Here is a 26,879-nt window from a genome sequence, read left to right on the forward strand (position 1 = left end):
GGCGATGTGGCAGACGAAGATGGCGGTATGGTGATGGACCTGGGAGAACGCGCGCAGGACATAATTTTACCGGCTCGGATCTCCAGGAAATCCAGGAGGAGATTGTCCGGCTGAAGAACAACAAAGCCCCTGGGGTTGACCAACTACCAGGAGAGGTGCTGAGGCACTGGCTAGAGCGCTGCACTGGGTCATTACCAAGATTTGGGAGGAGAAAGTTTTGCCGCAGAAGTGAATGGAAGATGTCGTGTGTCCCATCTACAAAAAAGGCGATAAGCTGGTTTGTAGCAACTACCGCGCAATCACATTGCTGAACGCCGCCTACAAAGTACTCTCCCAAATTTTATGCCGACGACTAGCACTAATTGCAAAGGAGTTCGTGGGGCAGTACTAGGCGGGTTTTTTGGGGCGAACGCTCCACCACGGACCAGGTGTTCGCCGTTCGCCAAGTACTGCAGAAATGCCGCAATTACAGCGTGCCCACACATCATCTATTCATCGACTTCAAAGCCGCATATGATACAATCGATCGGGACCAGCTATGGCAGCTAATGCACGAACACGGATTTCCGGATCAAAGCAATGATGGATCGGGTGATGTGCGTAGTTCGAGTTTCAGGGTCATTCTCGAGTCTCTTCGAAACGCGCAGAGGGTTACGGTAAGGTGATGGTCTTTCGTATCTGCTTTTCAACATCTCTTTGGAGGGAGTAATAAGAAGGATAGGGATTGACACGAGTGGTACGATTTTCACGAAGTCCGTCCAGTTACATTGATATTTTGGCACGTAACTTTTAAAGGATGGAGGAAGCCTACATCAGACTGAAAAGCGAGGCTTAACGGTATATTGTACAGCAAACGAACTGCTGTAAACGGATTGGACTAGTCATCAACACGTCGAAGACGAAGTACATGATAAGAAGAGGCTCAAGAAAGGACAACGTAAGCCACTCACCACGAATTTGTATTGGTGGTGACGAAATCGAGGTGGTTGACAAATTCGTATACTTGGGCTCATTGGTGACCTCCGATAACGATAACGGACTCCGATCGAATAGAGTTCGCCACCGTACCAAATCGGAAGTCTGCGGTGGGCCGGGCACGTAGCCAGAATGTCGGACAATAATCCGGTGAATATGGTTCTCGACAACGATCCGACGGGAAAAAGAAGGTGGAGGACAATTTGCGGACCCTGCGCATACTGCGTGGATTGCGACATGCAGCCATGGACCGTGCTGAATGGAGAAGACTTTTGTATACTGCATAGGCCACTCCGGCCTTAGTCTGCTGAAGTAACTCCAGCAGGAATTCATTCAAGAATACCTGACAGAACTCCAGCAAAAAGATGTGAATTCCTGTAGCAATTTCAAAAGTAGTTCCAAAATAAATTTCCATGAGAAGTTTCTCTAGGAATTCCAATAGAAAGTTGTAGAAAGTCGTAGAATAATTCCTAGAGAAGGTCCATGAGGAACTTTCAGAGAAATTTGAAGAACACTTGGAGGATTTCTAGGGAGAAGTTCAGGATGAATCTCAGGAGGAAGTTTCAGAGGAATTCTAGAAAGAACCTATGTGTCATTTCGTGAAGGATCCCTTGAAGGTATTCATCTTGAATTCCTTCAGGAATTCATCCTACATTCCTCCAAGAATTCATCCTGAATTTCTTCAAGAATTCATCCTGATTCCAAATTCTGATCCAATTTCTGGAGAAGCTCCAAGAAGATATTTTGTGCAAAGTTCAGGATGGATTCCTGGATGAACTCCAGAATGACCTGGTCAAGTTCCTAAAGAAACTCCAGGAGGAATTCCCGGAGAAACTACAGGAGGAATCCCTGCAGGAACTCCAGCAGGAATTTCTGGAGGAACCTAAGTCAGTCAGGAGGAGCTCCAGTAAAGAAATCCTGGGACACTCCAAGAAGATTTTTTGGAGAAACTCGGGGAAGGATTCCATAAGGAACTTAAAAAAATATCCTGAATGAACCACAGGAATTCCTTGATGAGCTCCACGATGAATTCTAAATGGAACTTTAAGAAGGATTGCCGAAGATACGCCAGCAGTAATCCCAGCAGAAATTCCTGAAGGAACTCTAGGAAGTATTCCTGAAGAAACTCCAGGAAGAATTCTTGTTGGAACTCTAAGAAGAATTCCTTGTGAAACTGCAGGAAGAATTCTTGGAGGAACTCCAAGAAGGAAATCCTGGAGGAACTTCAAGAAGAATTTTTGGAGAAATTCCTGGGTGAACTCCTAAAAGAACTGCAACAAGGAATTCCTGAAGTAGCTTCAACTAGAAATTCCTGAAGTAACTGCACTAGGAATTCCTGGCGGAACTCATGGAGGAATTTAGAATGAAATTTTGGTGGATGATGAATGAATGAAATAACTAACAGCAACTAAGCTACCACGCCGAACGCCTAATGGAAACTCACATCAAAAATAGATCTTTTCTTGTAGACCATTTCTCCTGAATAACGTCAAAGCTCTTGCGCTGATGGTTTTCGAGTTATTGAAATATGTTATGAATTATACGTATTCGACTTATCCGACCATTGTGGGTGGATGCGATTCTGACTCGATTCTGATGCTCGATGATCGATTCTGATGCTCGAGATTGTTGAGGAAGGATTCAAACGTTTATGTCATATCTTGAAGAATCACTCCCACATCAGAGTCTGAGTTTATGATGAAGTAACAGGAATAGTTCAAATCGATTAGATCGCGACGAAATAATTCAGGTTGAGGATCATCAAGACACCAGTGAACCGAACGTTTTGCTGCACCGGAATCGTCGTATCGACCTTGGGAGAAGTCGCCAGGCGCCAGCCACTTGCAGGCTTAATTTTCTAGCGATAAAACCAATGACGGGTCATTAACAGCACGACTCCTCCGATGTTATACAATAGTTATGCAGGTCCAGGTTCTTTAGGGCTGAATTAAAGAAGTTGAATTAGATGGGAAGTGCAAACAATTGAACCCACAAAGTACATATAACATGCTTTCCGTTGGAACAAGTCAATTTTTAAGGAGAAAGCAAATTTCATACTTTAGTTTTAAATTTGGTATAATTTTGGCTTAAATAAAGTTATAATAATAATAGATTATATAAAAAAATACTTTGATCTTATTCTTAGCCTCAGATCATTGAGCTGTTTTCGATGCATGATATGATAATCTTCAGCCATTTTGCATTTTTTTCTTTTTCAGAACGTCTCAAACGAAACAGCACCCGAAAGGATCCACCTCCAGCGCGGCCCCCACCGGTATCAAACCAAAAAGAGGACAGCTCTGTCACTCTGCGCCACAAGCCAACATGTGAGTAATCTCTCATTCGTCCAACTTCTCAATAACAATCCAATTTTCTCCGATCACACGATCGCGCATTCCCCGCAGTTTCTGCTCCAACGATTCCAAACACTGCCTTCCAAACCCAGCAACAGCCGCAGCAGCCCCAGTATCAGCGATCGGCAGCGAAAAACAAGGGCAAACCCCGCCTACGCAAGGAGGACATTGGCATGCCGTCGAACTTCAAGCACGTAACGCACGTCGGCTGGAGTCCGACCAGTGGATTCGATCTCAGCGGCGAGGAGGAAACGCTCAAGTTGTTCCTCGAGAAGGCAGGTGTGCGGGACCAGCATGTGAGTATCTAACTACTTTGATCGGTGCATCTTTTGTTTACATCGTCGCACCCGAAGCGATCTACTCTCCCATCATAATTGGTTGGAAAGTCTTATTTTTTTGTCGATTGATAGCGATATGCGCCTCATATACATACCTCGGTGAGATTGATATGAAATTCCGAATTCGTTTCTCTCGGTGTTGTTTGTTGCTTGCAGTTGAAGGATCGCGAAACGCGCGAATTTATCTACGACTTCATTCAGAACTATAAGGTGGTGGATGCGATGAAGTCGGAACAGAGTGGCACTCGGAAGCAGAAGCCTCATGCACCGCCACCCGTGCCAGTTCGGAGTCAACAGGAGCCTCAGGTAAGCACCGAACGTTTGAGTACGTGCTTCTTAAAACAGCAATTTACTTCATCCCGTTTTACAGCAGCATATTAATGGAAACACTCTGCAACGGAACCCACCGCCTCCGCCTCCCAATAAGACATCGGCGGCGCCACCCTTTAGGACATTGCCACCGTTACCGGCGACAACCCCACCAAAGGCTAACCAAGCACCTTCGCGACCGCCTCCCATACAATCGGAAGCCCCGGCCGCAACGATACCAGGACCAGTGAGTTTTCTGCCCTGATCTTTCTATATTATCGGTTCAGCTAATCGATTTCTTCTTGCAGCCCCCACCGCCTCCACCACCACCCGCCTCCTCGAGTGTTGCACCACCTCCACCCCCTCCAATGATGGCTCCAGGATCACTAAAACCGCAAGCCCCGGCAGCTCCCTTGCCAGTCGTAGACGATGGACGATCCGCCTTGCTGGATAGTATTCGGAAAGGAACAACTCTTAAGGTGTGTATTGTAACTGTGGCCATGTGTGTTACATATTTTTAAACGAATTGATTTATGAATATCATTTCTTTTTAATTGCTCCGCAGAAAGTGGACCAAGGTGCGCTGAGCACCGGCAGCGGTGGCGACGCACGCTCGGACCTAATGTCGCAGATCCGGGACGGAACGGTGCTGCGACCGGTCGGGGAACGTGAACCAAATGCTGACCGCAGCAGCGGTAGCGCAGGAAGCGGCGAAGTTGGCACCGATGCACTGGCGGATGCCCTGCGGCGGGCACTTGCCGAGCGGGGTCGTGTCATCCGTTCGAGCGACGAAGAGGACAGCGACTCCAACTCGGCCAACGACGATTGGGATGACTAAGCATTATCCGGAGGGTGGTAAGTCTGTGGAAGGTGATACGAGTCAACTAAACTTTTTAGAACTGAGAACGCGGTGCCAAATGATGAAACATAGGTGAGCAGGTTCGGGGCTCGGGGTTCCGAACAGGTTATCGAGCGGAGGAATGGAGGATTTAGTGATAACCGTAGAATGTAAATTAAGAGCATTACTGGTAGATTCGTAAAATTGCACAATTTGAACGTATCAGTTTAGTGTTAAGGAGCACAGGCCTTCTTTTAATTTTATTTCAACAACTGCCTTTCTGAATGTGTACTTTTTACATAAAAGTTAGATAATTCTGTTTTAGATTTGTTTAGATTTCTAACTATCGCAATAATAGTGAGGGGAAGCTTATTCGTGCATGAAGGGAAGCATATCATACACATTATCTGCCGTGAATCGCATATCAGTCCCATCTTTGCTGGGTTTCCTATTCATATGGGACAAATATGCGATTCACGGCAGTTATCTACATGAAAGATGCGAAAAACATATATGCATACAATCAGTCTCTTTTTGGACGGAATTGTCTATTGCACCCGATTGTTTAAATCATAGCATGTTGAGTAAATAGAAGGTAGTCATTCAAACTATCCCCAAAGTTCGAAACTCTTTTCTTTTTTTTTAAGCCTTGGGATGGTTCATCTCTACCCGAGCAGGAGCCAAGAACTGAATAAAATAATATGTTTGAGAGTACTAGTGGTTGAGTAGTAAGCGTGTCTGCGTCTCATCCCAATGGACCTGGATTTGATCCCAGTCGGCGCCGTTGGCAACTTCTATTACGAGAAAATAGGAATAGGAAGAATATGAAGTAAAACCCTAATGTAGCAAGCCTATCCATGTAGGCTGTACCTTCAATGAAAGATTTATGATTTTGTTATTGGTTAGCCGACCATTAATCAATTCAATACGGATTTTTTTTCGTCGTTTTTCAACAAAAATTTTGAACGTACTGCTTCAAAAACGGATGCAACCCATCCCAAAGTAGAAATATGGGGGAAAATATTTGAGATCTTACTGGGATGGGGTGGTCTGAGCAGAGTGAGCTGAGTGTTACCAAGGGGAAGGGGTGTTAACCTTCCGGGACTCGCTTGGTCCTGGAACACCCACGCAGTCCTGCCGCTCTTGTGAACGAGAAGCGTATTTTTTTCGAAGTTGTTGTACTTTTTACAACGGCGAGAGTCCCTGAAGGTTAAAAATAGTAATTGTTTCACCATGCAAATTATTTGGCGGTAAATTCATACTAGGCCATCTTTGATCTTCATGTTGAACAAATTTGAATATAAAGAATTAAACTCATGGACAGTTTGGATTGTCTTACATGTTTGAGGAATTGTCTGTGTCTATAATGGTGTAACGAAGTTCCGTGGAGCTATTCCCATTCATATGAATAGATGGGATGTTGTACATCTTCATGTTGATGGTTTTGAATATTAGGATCTGAGCTCAAGGACAGTTTGGAGTGTCGTAGATGTTCAACGAATTCTGTAATGTGTCTATAATGGTGTAACGAAATCCCGTGGAGCTATTCCAACTCATAAAAATAGTTGAGACATCGAAGATCTTCATGTTGATCGATTTGAATATTAAGATCTGTACTCAAGGACAGTTTGGAGTGTCGTAGATATCGAACGAATTATGTGGTGTGTCTGTAATGGTGTAAAGAGGTACCGTGACGTAGCCAGAAAATTGGTCTGGGAGGGGGTTATCTGAACATTTTTTTTTTAATTCGGGAATGTTCGAAAACAAATTTTCTTCTAAAAATTTTGTCTCTAGGGGGATGGGGGTGGGTAATGTCCAAAACCACTCCCTGTTACCCTGTATCTCATCGACATCGAAGATCTTAATGTGTTTCGATTTGTATATTAAGATCTGTACTCAAAGGACGTTTATTGGAGAATGTCCTCGGTTAATCCATTTGTCAAAGATCTAGGATAGGATGTGACAACTCAATTGAGATTGCCTTGTTGTTTTTTAGTCGGTTGCTCTGACGAGGTGGTCGCCAGTGCAGCCAAAGTAATTTGGTACAAAATCTTCCAAATATAATGTATCAAAACTTGATGTTTTTCTTTCCGTTCCATCCATTATTTATGTAAGAGAAGCGAAAGACTAACAGAGAGAAGTTTTTGTTAATGTAAATATGACTTTGAGATCCAAATATGACATAAAGGTGAATCTTAAAGCTTAAAATCAACAGTTTTAAACCTTTTCAACCGTTGAGAATAATTAACATGGCGTTTTCAGTTCAATATAAATATATTTTTACCAAAAACTGTTTAGAATGTCTTAGAAGCCTTCTTTTTGCTAACATGCGTGCTCACCGCTGAAAAAAACACGAAAATAAGAAACAAATCAATTCCTTTTCATTGCTTTGTTTTTGTTGGGATTAACATAGGAGCTATGAGATGAAGTGCCGAACCGTTCCCCTATGACCCATTCGTATTGAATCGGTTAACCTGATCAGTTGAAATAAATATGCACAGCCAAGATATTTAACAAAAAAATGGTTTTCGTACGGCCGAGTTGCCGAATAATATGCAATTAATTGTAATCAAGTGTCGGTCTTTCACCGTCATTAGTAGTCTGAGTACACGCGACCGCTTACATAAAGGCAATCAAACTCATCAAATGCTTTAGCCAAACAAGCCTTTGGCACAGCAGAGTGCGATTGAATTCGCATTCTATACCGTCCCGCCAGCCCGTTACTGGGGGGCATGGAGTGCGATCCTCTCGTTTAATAAACAATGTGCACTCGCTTGACTGTGGATATACAACAGTAAAGCACATGTGGAGATTTGGCAAATCAAGCATCCGAAAGATATTCAATTTGCAAAAAAGAGAGCTAACCGCGGTGGAGGTTGGTACTCGGATTCTGATAGCTTTCCGCAAACGCGTTCGAGTCCCTCCAAGACACGTGGATTCTTTTTCGAAAATTTCATATCAATTTGTCCATTGCATATGCACAGCCAAGATATTTAACAAAAAAAAATGGTTTCCGTACGGCCGATTTGCCGAATAATATGCAATTAATTGAAATAAATAGTTTTGTCCAGTAAAACTCGTTACATTTCCTTGGTTACGGCTACAACATATTTGGGCGACGCGGATCTCAAATACGCTATCCTTCAGCTTACAAACCTCATCACGAGACAGCAGTAGCAACTTGAAGCGACAAGCGGAATCCAAGGTTTTCAATATGACTCGGATGGAGGAATTTTCTTCGATGTTTGGTACGCAAGATACGAGGACGTCATTGCACAGGATGAACAAAACCTAGACGACGCCCGCCCGTGTGAGGTTACCTCTTCGCAAGTTAAGCAGTAAGCACGCCTTTGGACGATAAGTATGTGAACACCATTCTACCAAAGAATCCCCGGGACTACACCCGGGACGAGATTGGTTCTAGGTTGAAGAAACTGTTCGGGCGACAGAAGTTGATCTTTCATTCCCGGTACCAGTACACGAAAAACGATACAGACCACTTCGTATGCTGCCATGGTGAATAAACACTGTGAAGCGTTTCAACTTTCGAAGCTTACCCCGGATCAATTCAAATGGCCCGTTTCGTCTGTGGACTCCAATCGCCACGGGATACGGCCATTCGAACACGATTGATCTCGAAGCTGAAACCGACGAAACCGCAGTCAACGAACTAGGAGAAATTTTACAAGAAACAACCCCTGTAGAAAGTTAACCCTGTAGAATCTCGTGGAAGAATATCCAGATGTCCAGATGTAACCAGGAGCCTTGTAGGAAGAATTTCAAAATTTCCAAAAACGCCTTGCTGGAAGTGTGTTGACCAGTGCTAGGTTCGTTCACATCTGCGGTCACTGCTTCTGGTGGCAACCTCAATCTTCGCGCCGAGTTCCCAACAGAAATCACTATCAGTGACGTGACCAAAGCCGGTCGCATTTTTATCTCAGATAGCGACGAACTCATCGTTCTGGGAATAGAAACCTTGGTTCTGTTCGGTCTGTGGTCTGTGCCTATAAGCAGTTTGGTCAACACTGTTCATCATCGTCCGGAACAATACGTTAGTCAGCTCAAGAATTATTTTCCCGAGGTATATCAAACCACATTGGGTAGATGCACGTCCTACATACTGCCTAAAACGACCAGTGGCGTACGCTTCACTTCCCAAGGTAGACGCAGAACTCCCGGTATACACTGCGAACTGCCTGCAGCGCTGGGCCTTGATATTGCTGCTAAATATTTCGACAGCCAACTTCGGGTATGCAGATTTCCTATCCCGATTAATATAATAACGGGTATGTCTTTCCGCACGGCTAAGGAGGGCCCGAATTCGAATCGTCATACCCTTCAAATTCCATTCGTCAATTTCATCGTGGACACCCAGGATTTTACCGCATGAAAGCTCTGGCCCGCAGTTACATCTACCGGTCGCTAGATTTGTTCGTCACTGCAAAGCGTGTGCTGATGCAGGAAAGTCTCCAATAAAAAAACATTGGAATCGTGGCATTTCGCAATCAAGGCATGGCAACGTGTCCACATTGATTTTGCTGGCCCAATCGATGGACACTACTATTTCGTCATCGTTGATGATTACTCCGAATGGCCTGAAATTTTCCGCACTCGATCCATCACAACATCTACAACTTTGGATATGCTGTGTGAGACATTTTCCCGTTTCGGTAATCCTGATATTTTGGTTTCGGATAATGGCACGCAATTCACCAGCGAGCAGTTTCAGATGTTCTGCTGTGAAAATGGTATTACCCATATCCGTGTTGCTTCTTACTATCCACAGTCCAACGGCCAAGCAAAACGTTTCGTCGATTCCCTCAAGCGTGGCTTCAAAAAGCAAGGTAAGGAGGAAGCTTCACCTAGATTAGAGCATTTGCACACATTCCTTTCAGTTGGGCTTATTCTACGAGTGGAGTGACGTGAGATTGCTCGAATGACGTGAGAAGAGTCGTATAGCCCCATTTGAATAACATGGTCACCTCACGTGAGAATTGCTAAAATCGACTCACCTCACGTCACTCGACTCGTAGGATAAGACCAACTTGTGTATCACTTCACTCTAAATCGGAATACACTGAAATCAAGGTCTTTAGGAATGTTCAGCAAAATTAGGAACTACTCCTGCGGAACTTCAAATGAATATCATGATTCAGAAGAATATGCCGTGGAACCCCCAAAGAATTATTTTTTGGCCTAGTTCTTCAAACCATGGCGTTCTTTCAGTTTTTCGGATTAAAGTGTAGGTATTAAAAATTGCTCACATGTAAGATCCGTTAGTTTGCGACGAGAAATAACAAATAGTATACATCTGTAATCGGGGCCTACATTTAAATAATTTGTTTTGAAATGTTCATGGGCTGGGTTCTTAAGCAAAAAAGGCTGAAACAGCTATAACGTCAACTAAAACGCTACTATCGTGGCAATTGCTCATCGCATCCTTTCCCTATTATTAATCCTATAATAGTAAACAATGCAGTGTAATAGCGACTGTAATGTGATTCATTCAAACAATAAATAGAAATAACATCATACATAATAACACAATTATTATCAGAAACTAGTAGAGAAGCACTTTTTTCGATTAGTCAATCAAAATAAGAAATATGAAATAGATTATCACTGATGTTAGGTAGTCGTAGGGTTACTGATGGTATTTCCGGCAGGGTCCAGGTCCCGACACAGACTCAAAAACCAAGGATAGAAACATTATTTAGGCAAAACTCCTCCGTAATCGTGTGTGCACAATTGCGGCTTCAGAGGGGCGTCCCGAAGCGCAATAGCCTGCCGATACCCTATTTAGGAGAAAAAAAACACTCTTCTAGTTCTGCTCTATTTGAAAACTTTGAGACAAATAAAACGATTAGCACAACATTTTCAGATGGTGTAAATAAAAAAACTCTTTCTATAGCTCAATAAGTTGACCAATGATCATCCATATATGTAGCATTGTGTATATTTGTATTTTTATTTCAAATAAATGTGAATATTATCTACTTTTCCATTCTACGTATGTAATTGTACCACATTTTACTGTAACTTTACACTTTACTCTAGATTTGAATTGTTTAAAAGTTTAACTTTACATATTGTATATTTTACCATTTCTGTAATGAATGTATCGAAAAGGCAAGGCGCAAGTATAATTATAATTATTATTCTGTTAACAAACACAGCACAGATTTCCCTGTGATTAGAACGGAAAGAATCTCCCTGCCTGAAACAAATCCCAGCAGAGTGGCTCGTTTTTATATATTTTTTATGGTTTACTGGCGGGACTTTGAATGGAGTAGAAACCTCTGCACCAGGTTTTTGATGATACCGTAACATATTTGAACCGTTTGTTTGAGAAACTGCATATGTAACATTTTTAATCAAAATGAGATTTTTATATATTCTGAATCCTCGTCTAAAAACACGTATTCTGGCAAAATACACGAAAAAAAAATTTGTTCAGGAATGTATGAAAATTGTTTCGTTTGTTTGAGAAACTACATATGTCCACGTACTTTGAAGAGCAATTGTGGAGTACTGCTTACATTTTTTGCACTGAAAGTGCCCCAGGGTGTTGAGTTTTGCTAAAAACTATTGATCTGTATCGAAGAAATCGGAAGATTCGGTGCAAATTTGTACGAAAACAGTTTTTTGTTGTTTTCTCGAAATAGTGTAAAATGGACTTATGCAGTTTCTCAAACAAATGATTCATTTCCTTTCGAAGCAGTTTGCCAGCCGTGTACGTAACATTTTGTCCAAGAAGACGCTGCTGCAACTGAATCAGAGGGAATTACGTTCATAAATGCCTGATGTTGGTCTCATGCTAACTAACATCGTAATAGACTAACGCAAAATGAACTCCCCCAAGAAATTATGACGTTTGAGCGGGTCGCATAATGAACGCAAAATGAACTTTTGTTCGAGAAGACGACCCGCTCAAATGTCAAAATCCGTCGGGTGAGTGAATTCGATGAACCCCTGCATAAGTCTATAGTTTTAGATAATTTTTGTCATTTTCTTGTCAGAGTCAAATTATTTTGTCAGTTTTTATGCTATTTAGACGTCTATTGTCATTGTACGCGCTCGAAATCGACCGAAGCAGCACATGGAACATGTTGCCGAATGCTTCATCGTAGAAACCAGGGTAGAAATATTTCACAGTCAATGCAGTGAAAAACATGGATCTCAGTATAATCTGCAGTCGCCTTCATCGCCGCCGTGGTGAGTGCGACCGGGTGCAGCCGAAAAATCATTTCCAACAGCGATTGTTCAATTTCGCATTCAGCCACTCACAAGTCGCTCTGACAGGCTGCTCAGTTCGCGCCTTATACTAAAGACACACTGATGGTACAAGTACCACGGTTATACTATCGACAGACATATGATTTCCGCACAATGATTTTCGTATCACGCTGTACGCGTACAGTGGCAAGATGACATACATCTTTTTTCACCGTTGTATCTATTTGACAGTTTGCTTTGAAACTGATTCTACCACTTTCCAAAACTATATTCTTCATCGAAATGTATAGAAATCATAAACTGTTACTGTAATTTTTATGAGTACAGAGTATTACACAATATTTACCCATATTTTTTTAAATAAATTGTGAATTCGGGTCAGCAGTTCATTCATCGATATGAAAACGTCATAGTTTTCTAATTCTTCGTATAGGTATTTTAGCAGAAATATGCGAGTTCTTGCAAATATTCCGCAGGGCAATTATTTCTGCGGACGTTAACCACTCTATTCTATGGTTTAGGGTGATTTCAGTGCAAACGGCACTGATCGTTTAATTCATTTGGACATTTTGTAGGAAAAAGCCAGCACCGTTCAATTTAGTCATAGATCCAATTTTGAATTTATCCAAAACAACGATACAAAACATTCTTCCCATCTAAAAAAATAGTTGCTGACTAATGGCAAATCAAAAATCCCACACCCTTTCCAATCCCCAGACCTCATTTCAAATAAAACCCATGGGATCCTTGCACAAAATGTTCGAAATCCCACGATACAGAACTCAAACCATAGAATATCATGCAAAAGTGACGGTAGATCTTCCCGGAAACAACCCAAGAACTGGCAAAATCAATAGGAAGACATCTTCAGAGCATAATTGTAGCAAATAATGGGCTTTCGAATAATTATTTTGCCAATGTTGTGAAAAATATCATCCGGAATTGCAGAAAAACGATTTTTACTCAGTCAGCTTGCAAATGTTTGTTTTATTTCTAATGTCAAACAACGTATTTGACATTTCAAACAACAAATTATGTTCTGTTTCGTACAATACAATGGTCGAAGGGCAGGGTACGGAAATCATCGTGCTATCGTGATACCAGCGTGATTCTGGGTGACAGACATATGATTTTATGCTGTACAGTGATATTGGTATCATATATGTGTCACAAGTATTATATACCCTAGTACATATTGTACCATGGTTTTCCACGTTGTACCACCATGGTACAAGGTGACACACTAGTGGTACAACTTGTACCATGGTACGAATACCACCAGTGTGTCATTAATATTACCGTATGACTGTGAGTGGCCCATTTAAACGCGTGGTGAATTTTTTCAATTTGCTTGGTGAATGTGTATATTTTGCTGTGGTAAATTTCATCTTCGCGGCGCAGTGGGTGATGTGAGTAGAGATGTCGTAAAATCCCGATTAATCGATTAGTAACTAATCGATTACTCTTGATTCTTATCGATTATTGAATCGATTAATCATTGTATAGTAATCGATTCAAAATTAATCGATTATCACAACGATGAATCGATTAATCGAAATAATCAATTAATTTTCGACATCCTTATGATGTCGTAAAATTCTGATTAATCGATTAGTAACTAATCGATTACTCACGATTCATCTCGATTATTGAATCGATTAATCGTTGGGTAATAATCGATTCAAAATTAATCGATTATCACAAAGATGAATCGATTAATCGAAGTAATCGATTAATTTGCGACATCTCTAGATGTGAGTTCTGTTGTTTACTTTTCTGCCTCTCCGGGAATGTGAGGTTGATTTCAAAGCAGGAAGAAAATAAAAACATGATATAAAAAAACATCACCTTCATCCAGTGCTGCCGAAAATTTACGCGATCATTTTTTTCTGTGTCAATACTATCAAACTCAATATAAGTTATGTCTTGTAAAAAGGGAAAATGTACGAACAATTTAGTTAATTTTAATGTCATTCCTTTGTCAAGGTAGTCTAAGTCTATAATAAGTAGCTTATTCGATTCCAAAATAACTGTTATTATCTATAATTATAAATAATATAATCTAATGATTAGTTATGAGTCAGCTATAGGATTCTTCATCACGCCTATTCCCTAACTATTAGTAAAAAATATCGAGAACGAATCCATCATAAGATTGTTCATATACCGTGAAGTACCCTAATTTCACGCACTTAAGATCTGACAAAGTTAAAACGTTCATTGAGAAACACGTAGTGGCCATTTGGGAACATTTGCTACTGCATCACGTAGTAGAAGGATTCTAGGTTCTCAAAAAAATGTTACTTGCAAATTTTGCTGCTACTGAAAAAAAATTGGAGTATGAATCCGGGACCGTTGTATGCTCCTTATTTCGTGCAAGAAAATAGGGGGCTGTCCACAAACCACGTAGACCGAAATTTCACATTTTCAAAACCCCCCTCCCCCTGGTAGACTTTCGTAGACTTTTCCGAAACCCCTCCCCACCCCCTTGAAGTCTACGTAGACTTTTCCAAATTTTACAAAATATCATATGTGATTGGACAATCAAAATCGAAATCAAATTTAATCCTCTGTCCACAGCTCCTGAAACCAAATCTCAAAGTCAATTAATTCAATTTCTGTTGAATTCGACACCTCCTAGAGGTGTGCACCAACGCTGCCGACACTTTTGCATCGGCGCGCCACTGCTTAAAATCTGTCACGCATCTGACCTATAATTCTCCACGCCGGTTCAAATTTGTAGAAAACCGAAGAATTTTCAGAATTTCGAAAAATTTCGAGTTGAAAGATAAATTTTTCGTTGAATTTTTCGAAGAAGATCCCGATAATAAGCTTCCCGGTAATATTTCAAAGAACTCTCCGTGCTTTTCCGATGCTTTTCTTGAAAATTCCATGCAATATCCCATTGAATAATCATCCATTGTAATCGCTAGAATTGTCTTATAAATTCCAAAACTATTCCCGTTAATATTCCGATTAAAGTTCCGTGAAAATTTAAATGGACATTCCGAAATATTTCCCGTGGAATTTTAGAATGCTTTCCCACTTTCCTGAGGAAATTGAAAAAATCAGATAGACATTCCAAAGACTTTAAGAATAATTTGCGGTGGAAATTATAGAGAATTTTCAGTTGTAATTTTGGTGAATTTCTCGAAATTTTCGAATAATTTGTCATGAGAATACAAAAGCTTTCTTACCAAAACTTTTTGCGGAAACTCAAAGAGTTTTGGTGGAAAATTCAAATAATTTCTCGTGGAAAGTTTCAATAGTTTCTTTACAAATTCCGAAAATTTTCCATTGATTATTCTAAAGAATTCACATTAGCACTTCCTAAGAAATTGCCGTGAAATATACGAAGAATTTCCCATGGATATTTCGAAGAATTTCGCTTATCTATCCAAAGAATTCCTCGCGAAAATTCCGAAGAATTTCTGAAATTAAGAAAAATTTCCTGGGAACTTCCCAAAAAATCTCCAATGAAGGATTTCTCGCGGTAATTTCGGGGAATTCCCCGTTGAAGTGCGACATATTTTTTTGTAAAAATTCCAAAGAATCACTTGTAGTTTCTAAAAAAGTTCCCGACGAAAATCAAAAGATATTCTTGTAGAATCTGCAATAAAATCCAAGTGGAAATCTTGATTTTTTTTCGAATTTTTTTATAGAATACTTCGGAGAATTTTCCTGCTCAACACAGAAGAATTTCCTGGGAAATTCCATAGAGTAGAGTGAGGCAAGAGTACGCACTTAGTTTTCAATCGATTATGTGGCCCTTATGTAGCAAGCTTCTGCCTATTAAATCAGTGTCGATGATTCATATACTCTTCCTTTATGTTACCCAGTGGAAAAAATATTGAAATTATTGAGATTCGTTTTAGTAGAACTCTTATTGTAAGAGAAGTGAAAAACGCACTCTTACCCCACCGGTGGGGTAAAAGTGCGCATCGGGTGGGGTAAGAGTACGCATTTATCCAATCATGTGCTTTAAGTATATATTAACACAAATAAGAGTTAATAACATTTAATTGATGTTTAATGAGCATATATTAGGGAATGTTTAAATATTACGTAACTCTTGAAGGGGGAGGGGGTCCTAAAAATGTACACTTTCATACGAAAAATCTTTTTTTTTGTATATACAAAAAACTATAGAGGTAAAAATATATATCAGGTTTCGCGTGGCGTATACAAAGGAATTTTCCTTAAAGAAAGTCCACCAATCACGTAACGTAAAATTTGGCTATTTCATCACCTCTCCCCCCCTATCTTACACTATTTGTATGAATCCTCTAAAATTATATGGATCGTCATATATCTCGCAACCCCTCCCAGCTAAACGTTGCGTAATTTATGAATGTATCTTTTGATTAAATGAAATTGCCATTTATATGAAGTTGTATTTTCGTACTATGTTTGGGTGTACAACAAGTCCTAATACAATTTCATTATTTCGCTTCAGTGCTTTGTTCGCTAAGTCCTTTCTAACACCGAATTACTTCAACTTATCCTAAAAACTTGTGATAATTTTGAATACTGTCCCTTTTTTTTAGTTGTGGATCTTTACGCTTTGGAAGAAGTCTTATTTCGGCCGGAAATACGGGTTTGACGTCATAACTTGAAGATTCATATGCGTACTCTTGCCCCACCGGTTCCTGCGTACTTTTACCCCACAGTCCCAAAAAATATTCAAGCAATGGTTTTGACTTCTTGGGAAACCAACCGGATTAGTGTGCTGTACCATAAACTACTCTATACAATAGGTTATCGAAATGGTATAATGTGCACCTGATTGAACGTATATATGGTAATGAAATACTAGTTGCGGAAACCCAATTATTTTTAGCAAAATGACCAAAAAGTTATCTAACTCCATATCTCTCTTGTTGTTCATTCAAATCGTTTACAATTGCACATGATAATAGTTGGCCAGAATACCTGTCAAACTGACGCAGTGCTGCTAGTTTATCTTTTTTTATTATTTCAAAAAATCGAAAACGTACTCTTACCCCACGCGCACTCTTGCCCCACTCTACTAGTATTAAGCCATAGTTCAGACTATTACATCAGTGAAATTCATTAGATTATTTCGATAAAATCTTGCAAAAAAATCTGGTAAAAACCTTCAAAAAAAATCAAACAATAGTGAACCTTGCACATAGCTTCTTTATAAATTGTTTCCAAAAAAAGTCTACGTAGACTTTTTGTATACCCCCCCGTTCCCCTTCGTAGACTAACGTAGACTTTTTCGAAACCCCTCCCTCCCCCTCAAGAGTCTACGTGGTTTATGGACAGCCCCTAGGATAGTTCCTAATTTCGCGCAAAATTGTTCCTAACTTCGCTCATGTTTGGAATTGAATATCGTTATTGGTTTGATGAAATATAATCAATTAACCAATAAAAGCATGCATCCATTGTTCAAAATATGCAGATAACGGTATCAGACAGCCGTCAGTGACCCATATTCTTTAGTCGAAATGGTATGTGCCTATATTTCGACCCTGGAGCTTTGCTTAGATTTAACTTTATGCATTTTAGTTGAAACAAGTCATAATTCCTAAAATATCGTTTGCTTCTGAAATATAAACCATATTTTAAGAAAAAAGGCATCGTTTGAGCAATGTTTAGCTGGTGTATAATAGTAGTTTGTGCAACTAGTTGCAAAAAGATGATTTTTTCAGCACGAGTTGTACGTTTATCCAACGAGGCTTGCCGAGTTGGATAAATACTACGAGTGCTGAAAAAATCGAGTTTTGCAACGAGTTGCACACGCTATTTTTGCAATGACGAAAAATGGGCTTAAATATGATAAATCTGTACCAAAATGGTACAATTTTATTCACTTAGCATGACCAATCTTGTCAAACAATCATGTTGCTGCAGAAAACAAATAGATTCCATGTAATCGTGCCTCATTGTGTGCTCGACAGACCATAAGGCGGTAGATAAACCAGACTTTGGAGAATTTGATGTCATGTCCATCAAATTGATTCATTTATTACGTGACACATAGAATACACTATTTGAACACTCACCCAAGCCAATTTAGCTAAATGTGGTCATGTAACTATTGTTCTAATACTGATTTTCCATTATAGCACCCAAATGAGTGCTTTAATGGATTTTATGCAACCCATTTGAGTTGCATAATGTCCATTAAAGCACCCATGTCATTGGTATGGAAAAGTAGGCCGTTTTATCACTCAAACGTCAACTGTAAACCAGATATTATGATCAGGAATTGCAAAAAAAAAGTTTAAATTTTCGAGACGTCATGAAAGAAAGTCTTAAATTCCGCTATCTCTTACATAGGACATTGTAGGAAATAGAACAGTAAATCAATAATAATATAGCTTCATTTGAAGACATTAGTAGAATAATGATGGAAAAATATGTCATAGGGTGTCACACTTCAAATATGTTCGATAGTTTATTAGAGTGTCAGTGAAACCCAGATAGTGAGGTTAGTTCTGGAACATTCTCTATGCTACGAGTCGTTGAAATCTGCCGAGAGAGCAATTGAGCGGAGAGCGGAGTAAATGATCTGCTGGCGCACCTCAACCGGTGTGAGAGAAAAAGTATTCAGTTTTGTGACGAACGATATTGGAAACGGACGCGAAAGAAAAATGTGCTGCGAATAATAAAAATGAAAAAAAAATGTAAATTCAGTATGTGTTTTTAATTGAAAACTGAAAACCCGACAATGGCCAAGTCGGTATTGGCGTTCATGTAATGATTACGCTCCCGTTTTTAGTTTTAGAATTTAGTGTTCCGTGAGTGAAAACAGTGCTACATTAACCTGACAAAAAAAAGGAATTCACTGCGACGGATCCACGTAAGTTGCTTTATTCTTCTTTCTGTGACCTTGAGCTGGTATCGAAATTGATTGAAGCTAAAATAACGGAAGATTTCGTGGATGTGGTGGTTGCGCAATACAGGGCTGTTTAAGTTTTTTTCAATAAGTGTTTTTCAAAATAATTATATCTTTCATTTTGGAAATAATGGTGAGAGTATCACTTATCAACAAACAACACTTAGTTAAAGTTTTGTATTTTGCAAACGGTATGTTATGAAAAGTGTTTGTGAAGCGCAGCATAAGACTGTACATATTTTCATTCCTTGAAAACTTCATACAAAACAGCACTTATCTTTTCAAAAATAAAATCGAGTGTGCGATTGCGAATGTTGATGAAATTTTGCTTTTTGTTTTGTTGAAAAAATGCATGAGAACGTACTTTTACTATCGATATAATGTTGATTCAATATTATATTACCAAGAAATAATAAGAATTGTTAAACTAGTAAATAACATTATATGCACCCTGACTAATAAGTGAGTAGCTGTATTTGAGCGATCGAATAAGTTCTTCTTAATCTTCCTAATTGATAATATTGTACGGGACAGAAATAAATAAATATTGGGAAATTATTCTTGAGGCATTCTACATAGAAGTGTGCATATAACATTCAATCAATGGTTTCGCACGGAAAAGGTACATATGTAGTTTAAACATTGTCGACGGAGAAACATTGGAAATGACGGAGAAAAATCACATAATCTATCATAATATAATGTTGATGCCTAATTGATTATACTGCAAAGCTCAGTAGTAACCTTATCGCGGACATTTGTATGATTTGATGTACATTTTGTGTTCTAAGCTCGACCAATGACTACAAAACCAATATCAGTTGTTGTCCTGTAATTATTGTTAGAAGTACATAGTATAAAACGAGTTATAACATCCAAGTTGATGCGTACTAGTGAAAAGGTTTGTTTTCAGTGAATGACAATATTAATCCCGATCTCCGAGCAGGTTGATGCGTTTCTTAGAGGACGTTTGATCCGGGTGTATGCGTTCGACTATGTAAACTGAGATAAACTGAGAATATTGTTGACTTGTCCCTATTATGACCAATTCGTTGTTGTGATGTGAGGAAATCCAATCTCCGCGTGGGTTGGTGCGTCTCTGAGCGGACGTTCGATCCGGGTGGATCACATGGAATAAAGTCCAATCTCCGAGTGGATTGGTGCGTCTTTGAGAGGACGTTTATCCGAGTGTTTCCTTCAAAAGCACATATAATCGTTGAAAGACGAATAACAAGTACTGTCCATGACTGCATAAACAAGATCAGCTGTAAAGTTAGAATTAGAATAAACTGATATGAATTAAGAATATTGTTGGAAATTTTAGAGTTTTGATTCGGGATTGATTTGCTAGAGCCTGGTACGTTATGTTCATGACGGCATGAACGAGATCAGCTGTTGCCAAGCGTATCGTGTTAGAAAGTGTAAACTGAGACGAACTGAGAGTTTGTTTGAATTTTTCTGATTTTGATGCAGGATTGATTTCTTAGAGCCTGGTACGCTCTACTCATGACGGCATGAACAAGATCAGCTGTTGCCAAGCAGATAGTGTTAGAAAGTGTAAGCTGAAACGAACAGAGAATTTGTTGGAATTTTTTCTGATTTTGATGCAAGATTGACTTTTTAGAGCCTGGTACGCTCTACTCATGACGGCATGAACAAGATCAGCTGATGTCAAGGATAAAGTGTTAGAAAGTGTAAACCGAAATGAACTGAGCTGAGCATATTGTTGACTTGTCCCTATGATGACCAATTCATTGTTGTGATGTGAGGAAATCCAATCTCCGAGTGGGTTGGTGCGTCTCTGAGCGGACGTTCGATCCGGGTGGATCACATGGAATAAAGTCCAATCTCCGAGTGGATTGGTGCGTCTTTGAGAGGACGTTTATCCGGGTGTTTCCTTTAAAAGCACATATAATCTTTGAAAACGAATAACAAGTACTGTCCATGACTGCATAAACAAGATCAGCTGTAGAGTTAGAAATAGAATAAACTGATGTGAACTAAGAATACTGTTGGAAATTATAGAGTTTTGATTCGAGATTGATTTCCTAGAGCCTGGTACGCTCTACTCATGACGGCATGAACGAGATCAACTGTTGCCAAGCAGATAGTGTTAGAAAGTGTAAACTGAGACGAACTGAGAATTTGTTGGAATTTTTCTGATTTTGATGCAGGATTGATTTCTTAGAGCCTGGTACGCTCTACTCATGACGGCATGGACAAGAGCAGCGGTTGCCAAGCGGATAGTGTTTAGATGTGTGAGGTGAGACAAAGTAAGAATTATTTTGGAATTTTTCTGATTTTGATGCAAGATTGATTTCTTAGAGCTTGGTACGCTCTACTCATGACGGCATGAACGAGATCAGCTGTTGCCAAGCGTATTGTTAGAAAGTGTAAACTGAAACGAACTGAGAATTTGTTTGAATTTTTCTGATTTTGAGCAAGATTGATTTCTTAGAGCCTGGTACGCTCTACTCATGACGGCATGAACAAGATCAGCTGTTGCCAAGCAGATAGTGTTAGAAAGTGTAAACTGAGACGAACTGAGAATTTGTTGGAATTTTTCTGATTTTGATGCAGGATTGATTTCTTAGAGCCTGGTACGCTCTACTCATGACGGCATGAACGAGATCAGCTGTTGCCAAGCAGATAGTGTTAGAAAGTGTAAGCTGAAACGAACAGAGAATTTGTTGGAATTTTTCTGATTTTGATGCAAGATTGATTTTTTAGAGCCTGGTACGCTCTACTCATGACGGCATGAACGAGATCAGCTGATCAAGGATAAAGTGTTAGAAAGTGTAAACCGAAATGAACTGAGCTGAGAATATTGTTGACTTGTCCCTATGATGACCAATTCATTGTTGTGATGTGAGGAAATCCAATCTCCGAATGGGTTGGTGCGTCTCTGAGCGGACGTTCGATCCGGGTGGATCACATGGAATAAAGTCCAATCTCCGAGTGGATTGGTGCGTCTTTGAGAGGACGTTTATCCAGGTGTTTCCTTTAAAAGCACATATAATCTTTGAAAACGAATAACAAGTACTGTCCATGACTGCATAAACAAGATCAGCTGTAGAGTTAGAAATAGAATAAACTGATTTGAACTAAGAATACTGTTGGAAATTATAGAGTTTTGATTCGAGATTGATTTCCTAGAGCCTGGTACGCTCTACTCATGACGGCATGAACGAGATCAGCTGTTGCCAAGCAGATAGTGTTAGAAAGTGTAAACTGAGACGAACTGAGAATTTGTTGGAATTTTTCTGATTTTGAGCAAGATTGATTTCTTAGAGCCTGGTACGCTCTACTCATGACGGCATGAACAAGATCAGCTGTTGCCAAGCAGATAGTGTTAGAAAGTGTAAACTGAGACGAACTGAGAATTTGTTGGAATTTTTCTGATTTTGATGCAGGATTGATTTCTTAGAGCCTGGTACGCTCTACTCATGACGGCATGAACGAGATCAGCTGTTGCCAAGCGTATTGTTAGAAAGTGTAAACTGAAACGAACTGAGAATTTGTTTGAATTTTTCTGATTTTGAGCAAGATTGATTTCTTAGAGCCTGGTACGCTCTACTCATGACGGCATGAACAAGATCAGCTGTTGCCAAGCAGATAGTGTTAGAAAGTGTAAACTGAGACGAACTGAGAATTTGTTGGAATTTTTCTGATTTTGATGCAGGATTGATTTCTTAGAGCCTGGTACGCTCTACTCATGACGGCATGAACGAGATCAGCTGTTGCCAAGCGTATTGTTAGAAAGTGTAAACTGAAACGAACTGAGAATTTGTTTGAATTTTTCTGATTTTGAGCAAGATTGATTTCTTAGAGCCTGGTACGCTCTACTCATGACGGCATGAACAAGATCAGCTGTTGCCAAGCAGATAGTGTTAGAAAGTGTAAACTGAGACGAACTGAGAATTTGTTGGAATTTTTCTGATTTTGATGCAGGATTGATTTCTTAGAGCCTGGTACGCTCTACTCATGACGGCATGGACAAGATCAGCTGTTGCCAAGCAGATAGTGTTAGAAAGTGTAAACTGAGACAAAGTAAGAATTATTTTGGAATTTTTCTGATTTTGATGCAAGATTGATTTCTTAGAGCTTGGTACGCTCTACTCATGACGGCATGAACGAGATCAGCTGTTGCCAAGCAGATAGTGTTAGAAAGTGTAAACTGAGACGAACTGAGAATTTGTTTGAATTTTTCTGATTTTGATGCAGGATTGATTTCTTAGAGCCTGGTACGCTCTACTCATGACGGCATGAACAAGATCAGCTGTTGCCAAGCAGATAGTGTTAGAAAGTGTAAACTGAGACGAACTGAGAATTTGTTTGAATTTTTCTGATTTTGATGCAGGATTGATTTCTTAGAGCCTGGTACGCTCTACTCATGACGGCATGAACGAGATCAGCTGTTGCCAAGCAGATAGTGTTAGAAAGTGTAAACTGAGACGAACTGAGAATTTGTTGGAATTTTTCTGATTTTGATGCAGGATTGATTTCTTAGAGCCTGGTACGCTCTACTCATGACGGCATGAACGAGATCAGCTGTTGCCAAGCGTATTGTTAGAAAGTGTAAACTGAAACGAACTGAGAATTTGTTTGAATTTTTCTGATTTTGAGCAAGATTGATTTCTTAGAGCCTGGTACGCTCTACTCATGACGGCATGAACAAGATCAGCTGTTGCCAAGCAGATAGTGTTAGAAAGTGTAAACTGAGACGAACTGAGAATTTGTTGGAATTTTTCTGATTTTGATGCAGGATTGATTTCTTAGAGCCTGGTACGCTCTACTCATGACGGCATGGACAAGATCAGCTGTTGCCAAGCAGATAGTGTTAGAAAGTGTAAACTGAGACAAAGTAAGAATTATTTTGGAATTTTTCTGATTTTGATGCAAGATTGATTTCTTAGAGCTTGGTACGCTCTACTCATGACGGCATGAACGAGATCAGCTGTTGCCGAGCAGATAGTGTTAGAAAGTGTAAACTGAGACGAACTGAGAATTTGTTGGAATTTTTCTGATTTTGATGCAGGATTGATTTCTTAGAGCCTGGTACGCTCTACTCATGACGGCATGAACAAGATCAGCTGTTGCCAAGCAGATAGTGTTAGAAAGTGTAAACTGAGACAAAGTAAGAATTATTTTGGAATTTTTCTGATTTTGATGCAAGATTGATTTCTTAGAGCTTGGTACGCTCTACTCATGACGGCATGAACGAGATCAGCTGTTGCCAAGCAGATAGTGTTAGAAAGTGTAAACTGAGACGAACTGAGAATTTGTTTGAATTTTTCTGATTTTGATGCAGGATTGATTTCTTAGAGCCTGGTACGCTCTACTCATGACGGCATGAACAAGATCAGCTGTTGCCAAGCGTATAGTGTAAGAAAGTGTAAACTGAGACGAACTGAGAATTTGTTTGAATTTTTCTGATTTTGATGCAGGATTGATTTCTTAGAGCCTGGTACGCTCTACTCATGACGGCATGAACGAGATCAGCTGTTGCCAAGCAGATAGTGTTAGAAAGTGTAAACTGAAACGAACAGAGAATTTGTTGGAATTTTTCTGATTTTGATGCAGGATTGATTTCTTATAGCCTGGTACGCTCTACTCATGACGGCATGAACAAGATCAGCTGTTGCCAAGCAGATAGTGTTAGAAAGTGTAAACTGAAACGAACAGAGAATTTGTTGGAATTTTTCTGATTTTGATGCAGGATTGATTTCTTATAGCCTGGTACGCTCTACTCATGACGGCATGAACAAGATCAGCTGTTGCCAAGCAGATAGTGTTAGAAAGTGTAAACTGAGACAAAGTAAGAATTATTTTGGAATTTTTCTGATTTTGATGCAAGATTGATTTCTTAGAGCTTGGTACGCTCTACTCATGACGGCATGAACGAGATCAGCTGTTGCCGAGCAGATAGTGTTAGAAAGTGTAAACTGAGACGAACTGAGAATTTGTTGGAATTTTTCTGATTTTGATGCAGGATTGATTTCTTAGAGCCTGGTACGCTCTACTCATGACGGCATGAACAAGATCAGCTGTTGCCAAGCAGATAGTGTTAGAAAGTGTAAACTGAGACAAAGTAAGAATTATTTTGGAATTTTTCTGATTTTGATGCAAGATTGATTTCTTAGAGCTTGGTACGCTCTAGTCATGACGGCATGAACGAGATCAGCTGTTGCCGAGCAGATAGTGTTAGAAAGTGTAAACTGAGACGAACTGAGAATTTGTTGGAATTTTTCTGATTTTGATGCAGGATTGATTTCTTAGAGCCTGGTACGCTCTACTCATGACGGCATGAACAAGATCAGCTGTTGCCAAGCAGATAGTGTTAGAAAGTGTAAACTGAGACGAACTGAGAATTTGTTGGAATTTTTCTGATTTTGATGCAGGATTGATTTCTTAGAGCCTGGTACGCTCTACTCATGACGGCATGAACGAGATCAGCTGTTGCCAAGCGTATTGTTAGAAAGTGTAAACTGAAACGAACTGAGAATTTGTTTGAATTTTTCTGATTTTGAGCAAGATTGATTTCTTAGAGCCTGGTACGCTCTACTCATGACGGCATGAACAAGATCAGCTGTTGCCAAGCAGATAGTGTTAGAAAGTGTAAACTGAGACGAACTGAGAATTTGTTGGAATTTTTCTGATTTTGATGCAGGATTGATTTCTTAGAGCCTGGTACGCTCTACTCATGACGGCATGGACAAGATCAGCTGTTGCCAAGCAGATAGTGTTAGAAAGTGTAAACTGAGACAAAGTAAGAATTATTTTGGAATTTTTCTGATTTTGATGCAAGATTGATTTCTTAGAGCTTGGTACGCTCTACTCATGACGGCATGAACGAGATCAGCTGTTGCCGAGCAGATAGTGTTAGAAAGTGTAAACTGAGACGAACTGAGAATTTGTTGGAATTTTTCTGATTTTGATGCAGGATTGATTTCTTAGAACTTGGTACGCTCTACTCATGACGGCATGAACAAGATCAGCTGTTGCCAAGCAGATAGTGTTAGAAAGTGTAAACTGAGACAAAGTAAGAATTATTTTGGAATTTTTCTGATTTTGATGCAAGATTGATTTCTTAGAGCTTGGTACGCTCTACTCATGACGGCATGAACGAGATCAGCTGTTGCCGAGCAGATAGTGTTAGAAAGTGTAAACTGAGACGAACTGAGAATTTGTTGGAATTTTTCTGATTTTGATGCAGGATTGATTTCTTATAGCCTGGTACGCTCTACTCATGACGGCATGAACAAGATCAGCTGTTGCCAAGCAGATAGTGTTAGAAAGTGTAAACTGAGACAAAGTAAGAATTATTTTGGAATTTTTCTGATTTTGATGCAAGATTGATTTCTTAGAACTTGGTACGCTCTACTCATGACGGCATGAACAAGATCAGCTGTTGCCAAGCAGATAGTGTTAGAAAGTGTAAACTGAGACAAAGTAAGAATTATTTTGGAATTTTTCTGATTTTGATGCAAGATTGATTTCTTAGAACTTGGTACGCTCTACTCATGACGGCATGAACAAGATCAGCTGTTGCCAAGCAGATAGTGTTAGAAAGTGTAAACTGAGACAAAGTAAGAATTATTTTGGAATTTTTCTGATTTTGATGCAAGATTGATTTCTTAGAGCTTGGTACGCTCTACTCATGACGGCATGAACGAGATCAGCTGTTGCCGAGCAGATAGTGTTAGAAAGTGTAAACTGAGACGAACTGAGAATTTGTTGGAATTTTTCTGATTTTGATGCAGGATTGATTTCTTAGAGCCTGGTACGCTCTACTCATGACGGCATGAACAAGATCAGCTGTTGCCAAGCAGATAGTGTTAGAAAGTGTAAACTGAGACAAAGTAAGAATTATTTTGGAATTTTTCTGATTTTGATGCAGGATTGATTTCTTAGAGCCTGGTACGCTCTACTCATGACGGCATGAACAAGATCAGCTGTTGCCA

At 39.7% G+C, this 26,879-nt stretch overlaps 1 protein-coding gene and 1 long non-coding RNA gene across 10 annotated transcripts in view; both read left to right on the top strand.

The window, feature by feature from the left end:
• Positions 1 to 5,203, top strand: part of LOC134206285 (actin nucleation-promoting factor WASL) — a 334,646-nt gene extending 329,443 nt beyond the window's left edge. For 8 of the 9 annotated variants that reach the window (XM_062681988.1, XM_062681989.1, XM_062681990.1 and 5 more), the window contains exons 5-10: positions 3,195 to 3,302; positions 3,381 to 3,625; positions 3,824 to 3,973; positions 4,038 to 4,223; positions 4,285 to 4,455; positions 4,542 to 5,203. In XM_062681988.1, the coding sequence (XP_062537972.1) occupies positions 3,195 to 3,302; positions 3,381 to 3,625; positions 3,824 to 3,973; positions 4,038 to 4,223; positions 4,285 to 4,455; positions 4,542 to 4,814 (1,133 nt within the window). In that variant the 3' untranslated portion in view covers positions 4,815 to 5,203. The remainder of the gene's footprint in view (positions 1 to 3,194; positions 3,303 to 3,380; positions 3,626 to 3,823; positions 3,974 to 4,037; positions 4,224 to 4,284; positions 4,456 to 4,541) is intronic. The other variant, XM_062681991.1, reaches the window with a different exon arrangement.
• A 2,617-nt stretch (positions 5,204 to 7,820) lies between these two features.
• LOC134212357 (uncharacterized) lies at positions 7,821 to 10,985 on the top strand. Its single transcript, XR_009979256.1, has 2 exons — positions 7,821 to 8,175; positions 8,239 to 10,985. It is a non-coding gene; the product is annotated as an uncharacterized LOC134212357 (long non-coding RNA).
• Positions 10,986 to 26,879: the final 15,894 nt, after the last annotated feature.

Source organism: Armigeres subalbatus, chromosome 1 (assembly GCF_024139115.2).
Source record: "Armigeres subalbatus isolate Guangzhou_Male chromosome 1, GZ_Asu_2, whole genome shotgun sequence".
NCBI classification, from domain to species: Eukaryota; Metazoa; Arthropoda; class Insecta; order Diptera; family Culicidae; genus Armigeres; species Armigeres subalbatus.